Raw genomic sequence first — 18,238 nt, 5'->3', positions numbered from 1 at the left:
ACTTTTTGATCAGACAAAACTTACAAATGCCATCGTAAAATTGTGTCATGAAAAGCGTTAATATCTCTGAAACAAAACCTCTGCTTTTCTCACAAAATATAGCTACACACAACAGCTATTAATTGAACACACGTAAAGGTTTCTTCTAACCCAAGAAAACTGGTAATTATTGGGTCTAGGTATCTCAATAGAATTTAATTCACGTAAGTGTGCGAGTGTCAGCAAAGACTAACACAACCAACAAAAACGGAAATTCAATAATTTAAAAAAAATAAACAAAAATCCTAGGCGCCACCGCCTCTTTAACCCTAACATTAAGTAACAATTTAACACAATTCTGAGCCTTTTCAGGCGTTAGCAAAATGCGACCGGCTAAGTTCCCTAAATTGAAATAGGCCACTCGTCACTTTGACTAACAAAGTTTTTGTTTAGTTGCGTGTTGCTTGTAAATGGTTCCTTCTATTCTCGTCGCTTATCAACTCAAGTACTGGTGCGATCTATCATATTACAGTGAAACATTTCGAATCTATACGAGCCAATTCTAGGTCCGCTGTATGATCGTGGTATTTAAACAACAACAAAACTTGTTCGAGGCTTTCCCTTCTCGACACACACCAGTCACTACCAAAACACTCCAACAAAGTAGCTAACAACCCAATTACCTCTGGGCGAGCAGCGACCACTAATCGTACACCACGGACAGGATATCGGTTCCAGCGATTCCTAAAAACTCATCAACTGAAAATCTCCTTCTCTCTAACCTGGCTCACTTTGTATCTATCACAGCTAACTAGCTAACTATTCCTTACTACCGAACTGTCCAAAGGGCGACAATAAATCAATTGCCCTAGCGCATAAATTCGCCAAAACCAGTGTCTCATCCGCGATTTATAAAATCACACAGAGGCTACTTACATTCCGCAGCTCAGCTTTGGGAGGAAACTACCGTCACAGCCACGTAGATGAACAGGGGTCTAAAAGACAATGTATCCATACTGCCTCCGTGAACTGCACCAAAATAAGATACCGGCTTTACCAGCAAAACTTCTTTCCCTCTCCCAAGCCTTAAACACCAACTGCGGTGCCTCAATACACTACGCAATGGTGCGGTATCCTATCCGACCTCGACGTACCCCGATATATCAACTTAGTCGGTAAGAGGTCTACTCGGGAACTAACTACCTGCTTACGTCATGCAATAGGAACCATTCACGCGAACAAACACGCAGCGCCACGCCAACTTTTGGCCATTAATTAATTATTCGTTGCTGCTGTCGGTTCTCTACGACAGCGGCCGGCTGCTGCGCGCCGCTCAGGCAGCATCTCTGGACCCAGCGACGGCGAGTTGTTGCATCGCTGAAGTCGCACGCACTCACCACCAACTGTTTTTTTCGTCGACGCTCTCGGATCATCTAAAACATATTTTGTTGCCCTTAATACATCGTACACGTATATTTATAGTAACCACCAGGTGTTATTAGCCATTTATCGGGTCGGATGCTCATCAGTAGTAATGGCGTTTTGACACAGCACATTCTCCCTCGGGCATGGGTGTGTGTGTTATCCATAGCGTAGGTTAGTTTACTTTAGATTAAGCAGTGTGTAAGCTTAGGGACCGATGACCTAAGCAGTTTGGTCCCATAAGATCTTACCACAAATTTACAATTTTATTCTTAATTTCTTGTACTTACCCTTTACTTTTCTCCCGATTAACAAATCATCAACAAACACACCTACACAGATCACGTAATTTGCAGTCACGAGTACATAAAAGGCAATACACTGAGGTGACAAAAGTCATGGGAGAGCGTTATGCGCCTTTACAGATGGCGGTAGTACTAGCGTACACAAGCTATAAAAAGGCAGGCCATTGGCGAAGCGGTCATTTGTAATCGGTTGATGTGAAAAGGTTTCCGACGTAATTGTGGCCGCTCGATGAGAACGGACAGAGTTTGAACGCGAAATTGTAGTTGAAGGTAGACACATGCGATGTTCCATTTCGGAAATCGCTGGGGAATTCAATATTCCGAGATCCGCAGTGTCAAGGGTGTGCCGAGAATATCAAATTTCAGGCGTTACCTCTCACCGCGGACAATGCAGTGACCGGCTGTCTCCGCTTAACGAGCGAAAGCAGCGTTGTTTGCGTAGAGTTTCCAGTGCTAACACACAAACAACACTGCATGAAATTGTCGCGTAAGTCAATGTGGGACGTACGACGTACGACGAACGAGTTCGTTAGGGCAGTGCGGCGAAATCTGGCTTTAATGGCCTGTGGCAGCAGACGACCGATGCGAATGCCGTTGCTAATAGGACGACACCGCCTGCAGTGCCTGTCCTGGGGTCGTGACCATATAGGTTGGACCCTAGACAACTGGAAAACTGTGGCGTGGTCATGTGAGTTCCCATTTCTGTTTTTAAGAGCATATGTTAGCGTTCGAGTGTGGCGCGGGCCCCACGAAGCCATGGACTCAAGTTGTCAACAAGACACCGAGCAAGCAGGTGGTGTCTCCATAATGGTGTGGGCTGTGTTTACGTGGTATGTAATGAGTCTTCTGGTTAAACTGAACAGATGATTGACTGGAAATGGTTATGTTGGCCTGCTTGGAGACCATTTGAAGCCATTCATGGACTTCATGTTCCCAAACAACGATGGATTTTTTTTTATCGATGACAATGCGTCATGTTACGGCATCACAGTTGTTCGCTATCTGTTTGAAGAACAGTTTGGACAGTTCGGGCGAATGATCTGGCCACCCACATCGACCGATATGAGTCCCATCGAGCATTTATGGGACATAACCGAGAGGTCAGTTCATAACTGAGAGGTCAGTTCGTGCACAAACTCCTGCATCGGCAACACTTCCGAAATTATGGATGGTTGTAGAAGCAGCTAGTCTCAATTTTTCTGCAGCGGACTTTTAACGACTTGTTGAGTTCATGCCACGTCGGACTGCTGCTCTACGTCGGGAAAAACGAAGTCCGACATGATATTAGGAGGTATTCCGTGACTTCTGTTATCTCAGTGTATGTACTTCTTTTAAAACCTAGACTTCTCAAAAATTCATTCAAACAATCATACCATACTCTACGACTTTCATATCATACACTGAAGAGCCAAAGAAACATGTATACCTGCGTAATATCGAGTAGGGAGCCCGCGAGCACGCAGAAATGTCGCAACACGACGTGGCATGGACTCGACTAATGACTGAAGAAATGCTGGAGGGAACTGATACCTTGATTCCTGGAAGGCTGTCCATAAATCCGTAATAGTACGAGAGGGTGGAGATCTCTTCTGAACAGTATGTTTCAAGGCATCCCAGATGTGCTCAATAGTGTTCATGTCTAGGGAGTTTGGCGGCCAGCGGAAGTGTTGAAACTCAGAAGAATGTTCCTGGAGCCACTCTGCAGCAATTCTGGACGTGTGGGATGTCGCATTGTACTGCAGGAATTGCTCAAGTCCGCCGGAATGTACAATGAACATGAATGGATGCAGGCGATCAGACAGGATACTTACGTACGTGTCACCTATCAGTGTCGTATCTAGACGCATCAGGGGTGCTATATCACTCCAGCTGCACACGCCCCACACCATTACAGAGCCTCCACCAACTTGAATAGTCCCCTGCTGACATTCAGCATTCATGGATTCATGAGGTTGTCTCCATACACTCGGAAACTTCACAAAAATATTTATGTACTTTATGTAATGTTGTAACACCACCATAATGTTTCAGTGATCTCAGACTGCGCACTTTTCTCTGCCTACAGTGCTGGGGATCTATAATCGAATTATTAATAGTACATACGGGGAGGACTTCTACCAGACGAAAACGGTGAACGACCTGGTGCGACGGGTTATGAGTAAGTAGCTACAAATATACATGCTATCTTTAGTTGGCAGCACTATCTAGGCAGGCGATAAGTGAGAAATTTTTCATGTTAATAATGGGTTCAATTTTTATTATGTAGGAACCGAAAATATTACGTGTTAAAACATAGTGATAAGTTTCCAGATATTTTCTATTTTGTAATCGATTTGTTACTCACGTATTCTTGTTCATTTTTTAATCAATATATTATATCTGAGAGTGTAAATTGATGTATGGATAGCCAACAAATTGTGTTTTAGTCATATTCCCATTACAACAATTCGCATTGTTAAGGGGGGCTTGTTTTCACACTTTGTGGTGTAGTTTGTAGTAAACAGGAGCTAGCTACAAGCAGTAATCAGTACTGTTGCAGTCGTCAAATAAGACAGATATGTAGCCTGGCAGTTCACTGCAGTTTTGTGTGAACTGGGAGTAATTTGTCCCAATTTGGTGAATTACTACATCTATTTGGATGAAGACATATAAACTGAAGTGATTCGCCGAAGGTGTCAACTGTTGCTCAGCACTAACCTGAGATAGGCAGAATTACTGTTCCTGAATTGTGACCAGTAGTGGTGCAGGATACAATGGGTGCAAATGCGTCTGAAGCAATTAGGCGTGATATCTTCAAGGTGAACTCCTAGCCCCCTTCCACTCGGGAATCCCCGCACCTAGGGCAATTATGTGAGGTACAGGATGCTTCCTGATACCTGTCACGTGACTGCCCATGCATCTGCGGCTCTTGTGTAAGTTAAAAGTGGCGGGAAAGTAAAGGTCACCCATCCAATATGCAGGCTTTATAACGCTTTCCCCACTGATCTCGGTCCGTGGGATGGTTTAAAAAAATGTTGGGAAACCTCTCCGTTCCTCCTTTTCTCACTAAACCTATAGTAATTAACTTCGCTCTCCCCCTTTTATTATTATTTCAGTTATGCAAGTTTTGTCATTCGAAGTTTGTACGTTGTGGTGAGAAGACTATTAGCAGAAAAGTTAACCACTTGAAAATGTTAGTAAATATTACCGTAATTTATGGGGTAGGACACTCCCACACTACGGTGTATGAGTGGAGTGAAGCTGAAATATTATAATTTAATGACAACAGGGCGTATTCTGGAAAACGGCAGTAAAAATCAGCATAATTTATGATTGAGACACTTCGACATAACAGTATGTGACTGGGATGCTGTTGAATTACAATAAATTAGTTCTACAAAATGGTCATAAATATTACCATAATTTATGACATAAGACACTTTGACATTATAGTATGTGGTAGAATTACTACAATTTAATGACACCACGATGTATTCTGCAAAACGCCGGTAAATATTAACATGATTTATGATTTAAGGCATTTTGACATTACTGGGGTCTTGCGGAATTACTATAAATTAATGAAATTATGTCAGATTCTCTAGGCAATCCACCATAAAACCACCCCCCACTGCTATTCACAATTTTTGACTAATTTTCTCTAGACACTTACGTTTGTGCTTTAAGATATACACAAAAACATGATTTCAGATGCTTAAAAATTACTGCAGTACATTATTTAACAAATAAAACCGATATTACAAGTTCAAAATCAGTGCAGAATATTATTTTACCAAATACACCAATATCCCACATTAAGAGGCTCTGTAAAAGCTGAAATATATAAATTTTTGATTTTTTTCACTGATCTTAATCTACAGAATTTCCCCTTTCTAATGATAGAATATCTATATATATAACTGTCTTATTTCTGGTTTATTCGATTCATTTGAACGAAAAACTGAATGGATGTGACCATTTTCCTAGAACCTGAACAGTTTGAGAAGGTAAGATTTGTCAGTTATGTATGAGGTGGGGATACAAAAGCTTTCAAAGCAGTTGTGGAAGAGAAGCCACGTGGAAAATATATAACTATCACTAAACTGGAGCGCATACGTCTCGTATAAAAGCGAATGCGTACGAGGTTGCAATGACTGAAAACTGCGTAAAAAGGAAAGAAACTGGAATATGGCGGATGATCAGATGATAAGACTAGACGACAAAGTCTATCATAGATAAAATCCAAGAATATTATTGGCATGGCCATCACGCAAAGTGTTAGTAATGTAGGAGAAATGAGAAAAGCTGTATGGGCAGTTTCGTTTCACATCTGTTCAACAGACGATATTACCATTCATGGCCTATGTCATGCAGGAAGCGATTCGTGGTACAAATATAACAGAGCACAGCGTAACGCTGAGAACTTTGTTCACAAACCAGCTGTACCTGTTGCCATAGTGGAGGTCTTGAAAGAAACATTCCGAGATTTGTCCGGTGTAAGGCTACTGAAGAAATGTCTTCACGGCTGCTGCCAGAATCCTAACGAGTCCATCAACAGCGTTATACAGGCCAGTATTCCGAAGAAAGTGTTTGTGCCAATTAGTATACTTAATTTTCGTGTCTTTAATGCAGTAGCAACCTTCAGTGAAGCAAATGTTGCAGGATGTGAAGTCCTGAAAAGACTACTACAAACTGTTGGTCGTTTCACAGAGAAAAAAATGTTACATTTGATAAAGAAAGAGTTAGGGCACCAGAGGGAACTGTTAGGGACCTTGAAACAAGAGCAAGACAGCGAAGACGAGCAGGTGCAGTATGAGACGGAAGAGGATGCAGCCAACCCATCTTGTGGAGCTGGAATGCATTGACAACTACAGTGGCTGTTTCCCGTAAGTTGTATTTTTTAGGAATGAAGTGTATTTTTTCGCATTTTCTACTTGCCAGAATTTGTTTAGACTTACAGGATACACTAATCTGAATATTGTGCATATTTTAACACCGAGGTTTTCCTATTTTGTAAAGCCCAAAGAAGTTAGAGCCTTATGTACACATAAAGGTGTAGACAGTTTCTTATTTTGATGTCCACTTTTTATAAAAATAGTTAGTAGCTTAAAATTAACCAATATATTTAGACATCCTTCTGTTAAAGTGGTTAGAAATGTGTAATCTACATATCATATTTTTTGCAAATATGTATTCCCAATAGTTTCTGGTAGAAGGTACATTTCATATGAATAAATTGTAGTTATTTAAGATGGGGATTAACAGCCTGTCCCGACCCCTTAAACAAATAACACATTACTGCAAACACATACAAGTCTACATTTCCCTTCATTGTATAGTGAGACGTTACTACATTCATGTTCAGGAAAACCAGGACACCTTGAATGACTAGAGATAGGACATTGATATTCACACCCCATGAACGTCAGTATGTTCTGCAGAAATGATTAGCATTTGAACCACGTCTGCTCGCAGGTTGAAGGTTAAGATCGATAATGCGGCGCAATACACCTGCCGGTAGAATGTGCCTACGTCTCTTGTTGTCGCTATAAATCGAACGTATTGGATCTACGAGGGTCACTCCAAAAGAAATGTACACTATTCTGTTTTAATCCATCTTTTATTCTACATGTTGGGTAGCTTTACAGTTTGTAGATACATCCTTTAGGAACGATATTTTGATTTCTCCACATAATTTCCATCCCTCTCAAGTGCCTTACGCCATCTTGGAACCAGCGACTGTATACCCGCACGGTTAAGTTCTGGACCAACCTGTTGGAGCCACTGTTTGGCAGCGTGCACAAGGGAGTCATCATCTTCAAACCTTGTTCCATGAAGAGAGTCTCAGATTCCCAAAGAGATGATAGTCACATGGAGCCAGGTCAGGACTGTAAGGCGGATGTTTCAGTGTCGTCCATCCGAGTTTTTTGATCGCTTCCATGGTTTTTTGACTGACATGTGGCCGTGCATTGTCGTGCAACAGCAAAACATCCTGCTTTTGCCGATGTGGTCGAACACGACTCAGTCGATCTTGAAGTTTCTTCAGTGTCGTCACATATGCATCAGAATTTATGGTGGTTCCACTTGGCATGATGTCCACAAGCAAGAGTCCTTCGGAATCGAAAAACACCGTAGCCATAACTTTTCCAGCAGAAGGTGTGGTTTTGAATTTTTTTTTCTTGGGTGAATTTGCATGATGCCACTACATTGATTGCCTCTTCGTCTCTGGTGAAAAATGGTGTCATGTTTCATCACCTGTCACAGTTCTTTCAAGAAATTCATCTCCACCATTCTCGTACTGTTCCAAAAGTTCGCTGCATACCGTTTTTCTTGTTTCTTTGTGAGCCACTGTCAACATCCTGGGAACCCACCCGGCACAAACCTTTTTTAACGTCAACACTTTCAGTATTCTGCAAACACTTCCTTCCCCTATCCAAACGTAGCGTGACAATTTGTTCACTGTGATGCGTCTGTCAGCAGTCACCAATTCGTTAACTCTCTGCATATTGTCCGGAGTGTGTGCAGTACGAGGCCTGCCGCTGCGAGGACAATCCTCAATATTGCCGTGCCCGCTTTCATCACGTAACCTGCTTGCCCATCGAGTAACTGTTTTGCGATCGACAGCAGCATCTCCATACACCTTTTTCAACCTCTTGTGGATGTTTCCCACTGTCTCGTTTCCACAGCACAGGGATTCTATGACAGCACGTTGCTTCTGACGAACGTGAAGTGTTATCAGCCATCTTGAAGACATGCTGTGACGGCGCTACTCACGGGAAGAGGTTGAACTAAGTTTGAAAACAAGCGGGAAGGATGTATCTACACACTGTAAAACTTTCACACATGCAGAATGAAAACTGTATTTCTACAAAAATAGTGTGCATTTCTTTTGTAGTGACCCTCGTATGTGATTTGAGCAAACGTGCAGGATGTCTCGCAGACGTGGGTGTGGACCGTACCATCTAATCAGCAAGTTTGAAGGAGGGTGCATTATTGGTATGAGAGAATGTGGTAATTTCCATCCGGGAAATTGCTTCACGTGTGGGACGAAGTGTTTCGCCAGTGCAACGGATAGATGCATGGAAGCACGGCGAGGTGGGTCGGGTCGCACCACCTAGACCACACGCAGAGAAGATCGACACGTCATCCGAATCGCATTGCAGGACAGATGTGCGTTCTCCTCGGCTCTGGCGCAACAGTTGAACAGTGTAACACATCGTACACTATCAGGGGTCACAGTCAGTCGTCTGTTTGTTAAGTCATGGGTAACATGCGCGTTGTTTACTTCTGTCCCTGTCTTTGACGGATGTGAAGAAACATATTAGACAGCAATGGTGTATAGAACGACGTCACTGGGGCAGAAACGGCATTAGACAGTGTTCTCGGACGAATACAGGTTCTTTTAGTTTGAAAGTTGCAAGATCCCCTCGCTTCTAAACTGATACTGTTATTACTCAGCTTAGCCGCGAGTTCGTAGAGGGTGGTATATGTGACGTACAGTATAACTGATCAGTATTTCCACCCGGAATTTGCGAGCGTAAGTCTGACCTTCCTTGATCCGCCTTGGTGGGTCGTGTCGTCGGATTTCCTCCTACCTGTGCGCGGTGCAGCTCTCGTATATGTCGTCCCGTGCAGATTCTTCATTGGCGCATTGGATGTCTCTGTCGGTGGAAGCCAATTATCTGAAATTGCTGTCGTTCAACTTTGGGGTATCTATTTACTCGAAATTAACATTCAGAATGCCGTAATATCACTTTTATTCCTATTAAATCAATAATGAAACACTCATGTCACAAACTACTTGTAACCGAGAGCATGGCTACCATCGAACAGGGCAGGAAGAGCTCTTAACGCCGACTGCCGACTTTGGCGCGCAGGCCGTGTCTCCTACTAGTCTCCACACAGTTCGTGGATTTCCGGTCAATTTCGTACTTACTAAGATACGCATTTGTTAATGAACGGGTATGAATTTTAACGAGTCAAAATTATGATAAATAGTTTTAAACATCCAGAGGCTCCTCCTAGCATTCATGTTGTTATAAATGACTTTAATTATTAAATATAAATAATCAAAATCGGTGACTTTGGCGCCAAGATGGCGGTACTTCCCGTCACGTATATTTCCCAGGCTGACGCTTGTTGCTAAGGTGCAGCGCCGAGCCCCACCCTACTACGCGCGACACATGGTCGCTTCGTCACCTAGCTAGCCAGCGTGGGAAATGCTCTCTGACTCATGGCCGGCTACGAACTATAGCACTTCCTAACTATCGTGAATACATCAATAAGAGACAATAATTTATTAAAACGTAAAAATTTCTTCCTCACGTAAGGAGCACCTTACAAAGTCATGGCAGTATTTCGGTTCGCCGCAGCCAGGTGGAGCAGCATCATATTGACTGCATTCGCACAAGACATAGTTTACCAGCTCATGGCTTTGTGGTTTGGGTGCTATTGTGTACAAACACAAATCACAGTTGGTGCGTGTCCAAGGCACTGTGATCAGCGTGACCTACGTGAATGACATCCTGCGACCCGCAGCCATACGCTTTCTGCACAACATCCTAGACGCCACGTTTCAGCGAGACAATGCACGGCCACACCTTCATGCACGAACACGTGTCTTCTTGTTGTGACAGGAGCCTTTTATCCTGGCCCCCCAGATCACCAGACTTTCGATCGGATTGTTTGGGGGGAAGAGACCAAACAGCGAGGTCATCGGTCTCATCGGATTAGGGAAGGACGGAGAAGGAAGTCGGCCGATTTAGGGAAATCACGGAAAACCTAAATCAGGACGGCCGCACACGGGATTGAACCGTCGTCCTTTCGAATGCGAGTCCAGTGTGCTAACCACTGCGCCACCTCGTTCGGTGACCAGACTTGTCGCCAATCGAGAATGTGTGTGATGCGGGGAAACGAAGGGTACAGTGCTGTGAACCAGTGCCGACAATCACAGATGAACTTTGGAACCAGGTGAATGCAGCAGGGATGGCTATACCACAGGACGCCATTCGCGCCTTATACGCGTCGATCCATCACGCACGGAACAAGTTGTCAGGGCCCTTGGCGGACCGTGTGCCTACTAGGTAACAGGACACATTCTGAACGGAGGTGACTGAACTGCTAATCATTTCTGCACAACACACTAATGTACATGTCCTGTGAATATGAACGTCCTATCACTAGTCGTTCAAGGCGTTCTGTTTCTTTCTGAACATGAGTGCACAAGGGTCTCCCTACTAGACATGTACACTACTGGCAATTAAAATTGCTACACCACGAAGATGACGTGCTACAGACGCGAAATTTAACCGACAGGAAGAAGATGCTGTGATATGCAAATGATTAGCTTTTCAGAGCATTCACACAAGGTTGGCGCCAGTGGCGACACCTACAACGTGCTGACATGAGGAATGTTTCCAACCGATTTCTCATACACAAACAGCAGTTGACCAGCGTTGCTTGGTGAAACGTTGTTGTGATGCCTCGTGTAAGGAGGAGAAATGCGTAAAATCACGTTTCCGACTTTGATAAAGGTCGGATTGTAGCCTATTGCGATTGCGGTTTATCGTATCGCAACATTGCTGCTCGCGTTGGTCGAGATCGAATGACTGTTAGCAGAACATAGAATAGGTGGGTTGAGGAGGGTAATACGGAACGCCGTGCTGGCTCCCAACGGCCTCGTATCACTAGTAGTCGAGATGACAGGCATCTTATCCGCATGGCTGTAACGGATCGTGCAGCCACGTCTAGATTCCTGAGTCAACAGATGGGGACGTTTGCAAGACCACAACCTTCTGCACGAACAATTCGACGACGTTTGCAGCAGCACGGACTATCAGCTCGGAGACCATGGCTGCGGTTACCCTTGACGCTGCATCAGAGACAGGAGCGCCTACCATGGTGTACTCAACGACGAACCTGGGTGCACGAATGGCAGAACGTCTTTTTTTTGGATGAATCCAGGTTCTGTTTACAGCATCATGATGGCCGCATCCGTGTTTGGCGAGATCGCGGTGAACGCACATTGGAAGCGTGTATTCGTCAACTCCATATTGGCGTATCACCCGGCGTGATGGTAAGGGGTGCGATTTGTTACACGTATCGGTCACCTCTTGTCCGCATTGACGGCACTTTGAACAGTGGACGTTACATTTCATATGTGCTACGACCCGTGACTACTCTTCATTCGATCCTTGCGAAACCCTACATTTCAGCAGGATAATGCACGACTGCATGTTGCAGGTCCTGTACGGGCCTTTCTGGATACAGAAAATGTTAGATTGCTGTCCTGGCCAGCACATTCTCCAGATGTCTCACCAATTGAAAACGTCTGGTCAATAGCGGCCGAGCAACTGGCTCGTTACAATGCGCCAGTTACTACTCTTGATGAACTGTGGTACCGTGTTGAAACTGCACGGGCAGCTGTACCTGTACACGCCATCCAAGCTCTGTTTGACTCTGTTTGTATAAAGGCCGTTATTACGGTCAGGGGTGGTTGTTCTGGGTACTGATTTCTCAGGATCTATTGCACCCAAATTGCGTGAAAATGTAATCACATGTCAGTTCTAGTATAATATATTTGTCGAATGTATACCCGTTTATCATCTGCATTTCTTCTTGGTGTAGCAATTTTAATGGCCAGTAGTGTATATAATAATGACAGGAAAAATCCACGCACAATATATTACTAAATTTACGCTATAAACAATTTCCGCGCCACAGGTATAGGATGTGACTAAAATAGGTGAGTACTTTAATAAAAAAAATAACTAAAAATTCGAGGCATGGATGCACACGGCGAAATACAACTCTGCCCGGTTAGGACCTAGTTGTGCCGCAGCCCCAAGGACCACACGAGTGTCTGACGGCTCAGGCCTACTGACGCGATGGCCTGGTACTGCCTGATACGACCGCCCGCCTCAGCACCGCTTTAAGTCTGGGGAGGTACCAGTAGTCCTAGCTCTGCCGTCGAATGGTCACTACAGGCCTGGTACTGCCTGATACGTCCGCCCGCCTCAGCACTGCTTTAAGTCTGGGGAGGTACCAGTAGTCCTAGCTCTGCCATCGAATGGTCACTACAGGCCTGGTACTGCCTGATACGTCCGCCCGCCTCAGCACCGCCTTAAGTCTGGGGAGGTGCCAGTAGTCCTAGCTCTGCCGTCGAATGGTCACTACAGGCCTGGTACTGCCTGATACGTCCGCCCGCCTCAGCACCGCTTTAAGTCTGGGGAGGTACCAGTAGTCCTAGCTCTGCCGTCGAATGGTCACTACAGGCCTGGTACTGCCTGATACGTCCGCCCGCCTCAGCACCGCTTTAAGTCTGGGGAGGTACCAGTAGTCCTAGCTCTGCCGTCGAATGGTCACTACAGGCCTGGTACTGCCTGATACGTCCGCCCGCCTCAGCACCGCTTTAAGTCTGGGGAGGTACCAGTAGTCCTAGCTCTGCCGTCGAATGGTCACTACAGGCCTGGTACTGCCTGATACGTCCGCCCGCCTCAGCACCGCTTTAAGTCTGGGGAGGTACCAGTAGTCCTAGCTCTGCCGACGAATGGTCACTACAGGCCTGGTACTGCCTGATACGTCCGCCCGCCTCAGCACCGCTTTAAGTCTGGGGAGGTACCAGTAGTCCTAGCTCTGCCGTCGAATGGTCACTACAGGCCTGGTACTGCCTGATACGTCCGCCCGCCTCAGCACCGCTTTAAGTCTGGGGAGGTACCAGTAGTCCTAGCTCTGCCGACGAATGGTCACTACAGGCCTGGTACTGCCTGATACGTCCGCCCGCCTCAGCACCGCTTTAAGTCTGGGGAGGTACCAGTAGTCCTAGCTCTGCCGTCGAATGGTCACTACAGGCCTGGTACTGCCTGATACGTCCGCCCGCCTCAGCACCGCTTTAAGTCTGGGGAGGTACCAGTAGTCCTAGCTCTGCCGTCGAATGGTCACTACAGGCCTGGTACTGCCTGATACGTCCGCCCGCCTCAGCACCGCTTTAAGTCTGGGGAGGTACCAGTAGTCCTAGCTCTGCCGTCGAATGGTCACTACAGGCCTGGTACTGCCTGATACGTCCGCCCGCCTCAGCACCGCTTTAAGTCTGGGGAGGTACCAGTAGTCCTAGCTCTGCCGTCGAATGGTCACTACAGGCCTGGTACTGCCTGATACGTCCGCCCGCCTCAGCACCGCTTTAAGTCTGGGGAGGTACCAGTAGTCCTAGCTCTGCCGACGAATGGTCACTACAGGCCTGGTACTGCCTGATACGTCCACCCGCCTCAGTACCGCTTTAAGTCTGGGGAGGTACCAGTAGTCCTAGCTCTGCCGTCGAATGGTCACTACAGGCCTGGTACTGCCTGATACGTCCGCCCGCCTCAGCACCGCTTTAAGTCTGGGGAGGTACCAGTAGTCCTAGCTCTGCCGACGAATGGTCACTACAGGCCTGGTACTGCCTGATACGTCCGCCCGCCTCAGCACCGCTTTAAGTCTGGGGAGGTACCAGTAGTCCTAGCTCTGCCGTCGAATGGTCACTACAGGCCTGGTACTGCCTGATACGTCCGCCCGCCTCAGCACCGCTTTAAGTCTGGGGAGGTACCAGTAGTCCTAGCTCTGCCGTCGAATGGTCACTACAGGCCTGGTAGTGCCTGATACGTCCGCCCGCCTCAGCACCGCTTTAAGTCTGGGGAGGTACCAGTAGTCCTAGCTCTGCCGTCGAATGGTCACTACAGGCCTGGTACTGCCTGATACGTCCGCCCGCCTCAGCACCGCTTTAAGTCTGGGGAGGTACCAGTAGTCCTAGCTCTGCCGTCGAATGGTCACTACAGGCCTGGTACTGCCTGATACGTCCGCCCGCCTCAGCACCGCTTTAAGTCTGGGGAGGTACCAGTAGTCCTAGCTCTGCCGACGAATGGTCACTACAGGCCTGGTACTGCCTGATACGTCCGCCCGCCTCAGCACCGCTTTAAGTCTGGGGAGGTACCAGTAGTCCTAGCTCTGCCGTCAAATGGTCACTACAGGCCTGGTACTGCCTGATACGTCCGCCCCCTCAGCACCGCTTTAAGGCTGGGGAGGTACCAGTAGTCCTTGCTCTGCCGTCGAATGGTCACTACAGGCCTGGTACTGCCTGATACGTCCACCCGCCTCAGCACCGCTTTAAGTCTGCGGAGGTACCAGCAGTCCTAGCTCTGCTGTCGAATGGTCACTACAGGCCTGGTACTGCCTGATAGGTCCGCCCGCCTCAGCACCGCTTTAAGTCTGGGGAGGTACCAGTAGTCCTACCTCTGCCGTCGAATGGTCACTACAGCGAATCGCGTGTTGGCTGCAGTGCTCATAAAAATGTAGAGAATGCTCGCTCAATGGCTCTTAGAACGAGTTGGATACCGGCGGAATGCCAACAACGCCTACGTGTCGGCAACACCAGTGATCGCATATCAGTCGCCAACTGGTGGAAGCAGAGGACTTGATAACTGTCGAAGCACCCAGCAGCAGAGGCGAATGAAAGCTGTATTAAACGCTCTAATATTCTTTACAACATAATGTGGTGTCACCGCCAGACACCACACTTGCTAGGTGGTAGCCTTTAAATCGTTAGTATATGTCGGACCCGCGTGTCGCCACTATTAGTGATTGCAGACCGAGCGCCGCCACACGGCAGGTCTAGTCTAGAGAGACTCCCTAGCACGCGCCCCAGTTGTACAGCCGACTTTGCTAGCGATGGGTCACTGTCTACATACGCTCTCATTTGCATAGTCGACAGTTTAGCATAGCCTTCAGCTACGTCATTTGTTACGATCTAGCAAGGCGCCATATTCAGTTACTATTCTGAACAGATAATATTGTGATTCATGTACCGTCAAGAGCGACGTTCATCATTAATGGATTTAAGTTATCAAACTAATTACGTCCTCTTTCTGAATTCTAATTCCTTGTAATCTTCCAGACCTCACGTCAGTATAGTCCTTCCCTCCTCACGCCAGCCTGCGTGAGCTAAAACGCGTGCATTTCGGCCTCTACTAGTAACACGGTGTTGGCTTTTCTGCCAACACAACACATAGCTCTCTAATTCTCAAGGATATTTCCAGAAAAGAAGTGTTATTACCGTATTGCAACTGCTGTCCGCCCCTGGTAGCTAAGTTGTCAGTAATACAGAATGTCAGTCCTAAGGGCCCGGGTTCGATTACCGTCTGGGTTGGAGACTTCCTCCGCTGAGGGACTGGGTGTTGCGTTTTCCCAATAATCGTCATTTCATCCCCATCGACGCGCAAGTCGCCCAAGTGGCGTCAAATTGACAGACTTGCACCCGGCGAAAGGTCTACCAGACGGGAGGCCCTAGTCACACGACATTTACATTACAACTGCGAGCAAAGAAACAATTTGATGTCTATATACTTTGATTTCTGGGTGTTTACTTCGTTAACACTTGTTGATTGGAAACTACACAGAAGAGCCAAAGAAACTGGTACACCTGCCTAATATGGTGTAGGGCCCCCGCGAGCACGCCAAACTGCCGCAACACGACATGGCATTGGCTCGACTAATGTTTGAAGGAGTGCTAAAGGCAACTGACACCATGAATCCTACAGGGCTGTCGATGAATCTGTAATAGTACGAGGGGATGGAGATCTCTTCTGAAAAGCACCTTGCAAGGCATCCCAGATATGCTCACTAATGTTCATGTCTGGGGAGTTGGGTGGCCAGTAGTGTTTAAACTCAGAAGAGTGTTCCTGGAGCCACTCTGTAGCAATTCTGGACGTGTGGGGTGTCGCATTGTCCTGCCGGAATTGCTCAAGTCCGTCGGAATGCACAATAGACACGGATGGATGCAGGTGATCAGACAGGATGCTTACGTACGGGTCACCTGTCAGAGTCGTATCTAGATGTATCAGGGGTCCCATATCACTGCAACTGCATACGCACCACACCATTTATAATGAATTCTCACTACTGTTTTGTAAATGATGAAAGTCTATGTGAATGCAGCTTGCCGCTAACTTGGTGTAATGTTTTGTCTGTACAGAAGTGTATATGTTGTCTTTATCGCTCTTTCACTCTCACACGTAAATCGTTACAATAAAGTCAGGGCTTTATGTTTCCTTAATAGGCTGATCCTTGAAAAGACATACAAACAATTATGCTATTATGCTAATTGAGGATTCTGAGTAATTTCTAGAATTTCATTCGCTCTCTCTCTCTCTCTCTCTCTGTCCTTTATCTGTGTACAGTTTAAATCTATTATTTACATGAAATCAGCCTAGTAAAATCTCTGGTGGAGCTCTTCGTCTTAATATTCAGCGGCTGGCTTGTTAGAAAAGATCTTTGCATTTGTTATTATTATTAAGCGCTGCATTCAGTTGGGAAAATCGATCGTTTGAACAACTCGTTCAGTTTTCGACAGATCTAAAATTTCAGATGTGGACGAAGCCTTTTTGGACGATTTATAAAAACTCAGAGATTGCAGGCTCTCTCCGTCACAGCTGAAAGTTCCCAATTAATTACAGGGCCCAGACAATCATCAATGATTCAGACAGAGAACTCATTCATCATTCACTCTAGAATAAAATGGTCACAAACCTTATTTCTGAGGAAAATTGTCTATTGAATCCATTTCCGTACATGTTCCGTTTTCTGTGGATTTTCAATCTCATGAAAGTTGCTTTTACAGTCTTTCTTTCTCTTGACCTATCACGCTAGTGGCACAAACTTTCCTGTCTCGCTCTAGCGCGAAGAAGAGTAAATTAATCTCTTTTAGCAATCCGAAAAAACTTCCAACCGATACTTTCCGAAGCTGTTTCTTTCTCTCTCTATAATAACCATGGAGCATACATCTCCGTACCTCTGTTGTTCCCAAAGAATAAACGTACTAGAAAAATACCTTGGCGTCGACGTGCTGTCGGCGCATATATTACTAGGAAATCTGATCAGATACTTTTCAAACGTAAATAAATGTGGATGATTTGATTGACCATTATTAATTATTGCGTGGTAGAGGGTAATTTTCCGTGGGGAGATTACACATTATAGAGCCTACACCAGCTTGAACAGTTCCCTGCTGACACGCAGGGTCCATGGATTCATGAGGTTGTCTCCATACCCGTGCACGTCCATCCGGCCGATACAATTTGAAACGAGACTCGTCCGACCACGCAAAATGTTTCCAGTCGTCAGCAGTCCAGTGTCGGTGTTGATGGGCCCAGGCGAAGCGTAAAGCTCTGAGTAGTGCAGTGATCAACTGTGCACGAGTGCGCTTCGGCTCCGAAAGGCCATATCGATGGTTGACGTTGAAAGCTCAGCATTGAAATGTGCAGCAATTTGTGAAAGGGTTGTACTTCTGTCACGTGGAACGAGTCTCTTCAGTCGTCGTTGGTCCCGTTCTTGCTCGATCTTCTTCTGGACATGCCGGCCGGAGTGGCCGTGCGGTTCTAGGCGCTACAGTTTGGAGCCGAGCCACCGCTACGGTCGCAGGTACGAATCCTGCCTCGGGCATGGATGTGTGTGATGTCCTTAGGTTAGTTAGGTTTAATTAGTTCTAAGTTCTAGGTGACTGGTGACCTCAGAAGTTAAGTCGCATA

General features: G+C 46.1%; 1 protein-coding gene across 1 annotated transcript in view; it reads left to right on the top strand.

The window, feature by feature from the left end:
• Positions 1 to 18,238, top strand: part of LOC126195357 (cholinesterase 2-like) — a 255,797-nt gene that overhangs the window by 201,683 nt on the left and 35,876 nt on the right. Inside the window, exon 8 of the mRNA XM_049933935.1 lies at positions 3,772 to 3,864. Within this exon, the coding sequence (XP_049789892.1) occupies positions 3,772 to 3,864 (93 nt within the window). The remainder of the gene's footprint in view (positions 1 to 3,771; positions 3,865 to 18,238) is intronic.

This window comes from Schistocerca nitens, chromosome 7, assembly GCF_023898315.1.
Source record: "Schistocerca nitens isolate TAMUIC-IGC-003100 chromosome 7, iqSchNite1.1, whole genome shotgun sequence".
NCBI lineage: Eukaryota > Metazoa > Arthropoda > Insecta > Orthoptera > Acrididae > Schistocerca > Schistocerca nitens.
The sequence above is the reverse complement of the archived record's forward strand: the minus strand, read 5'-3'. Positions and strand labels throughout refer to the sequence as shown.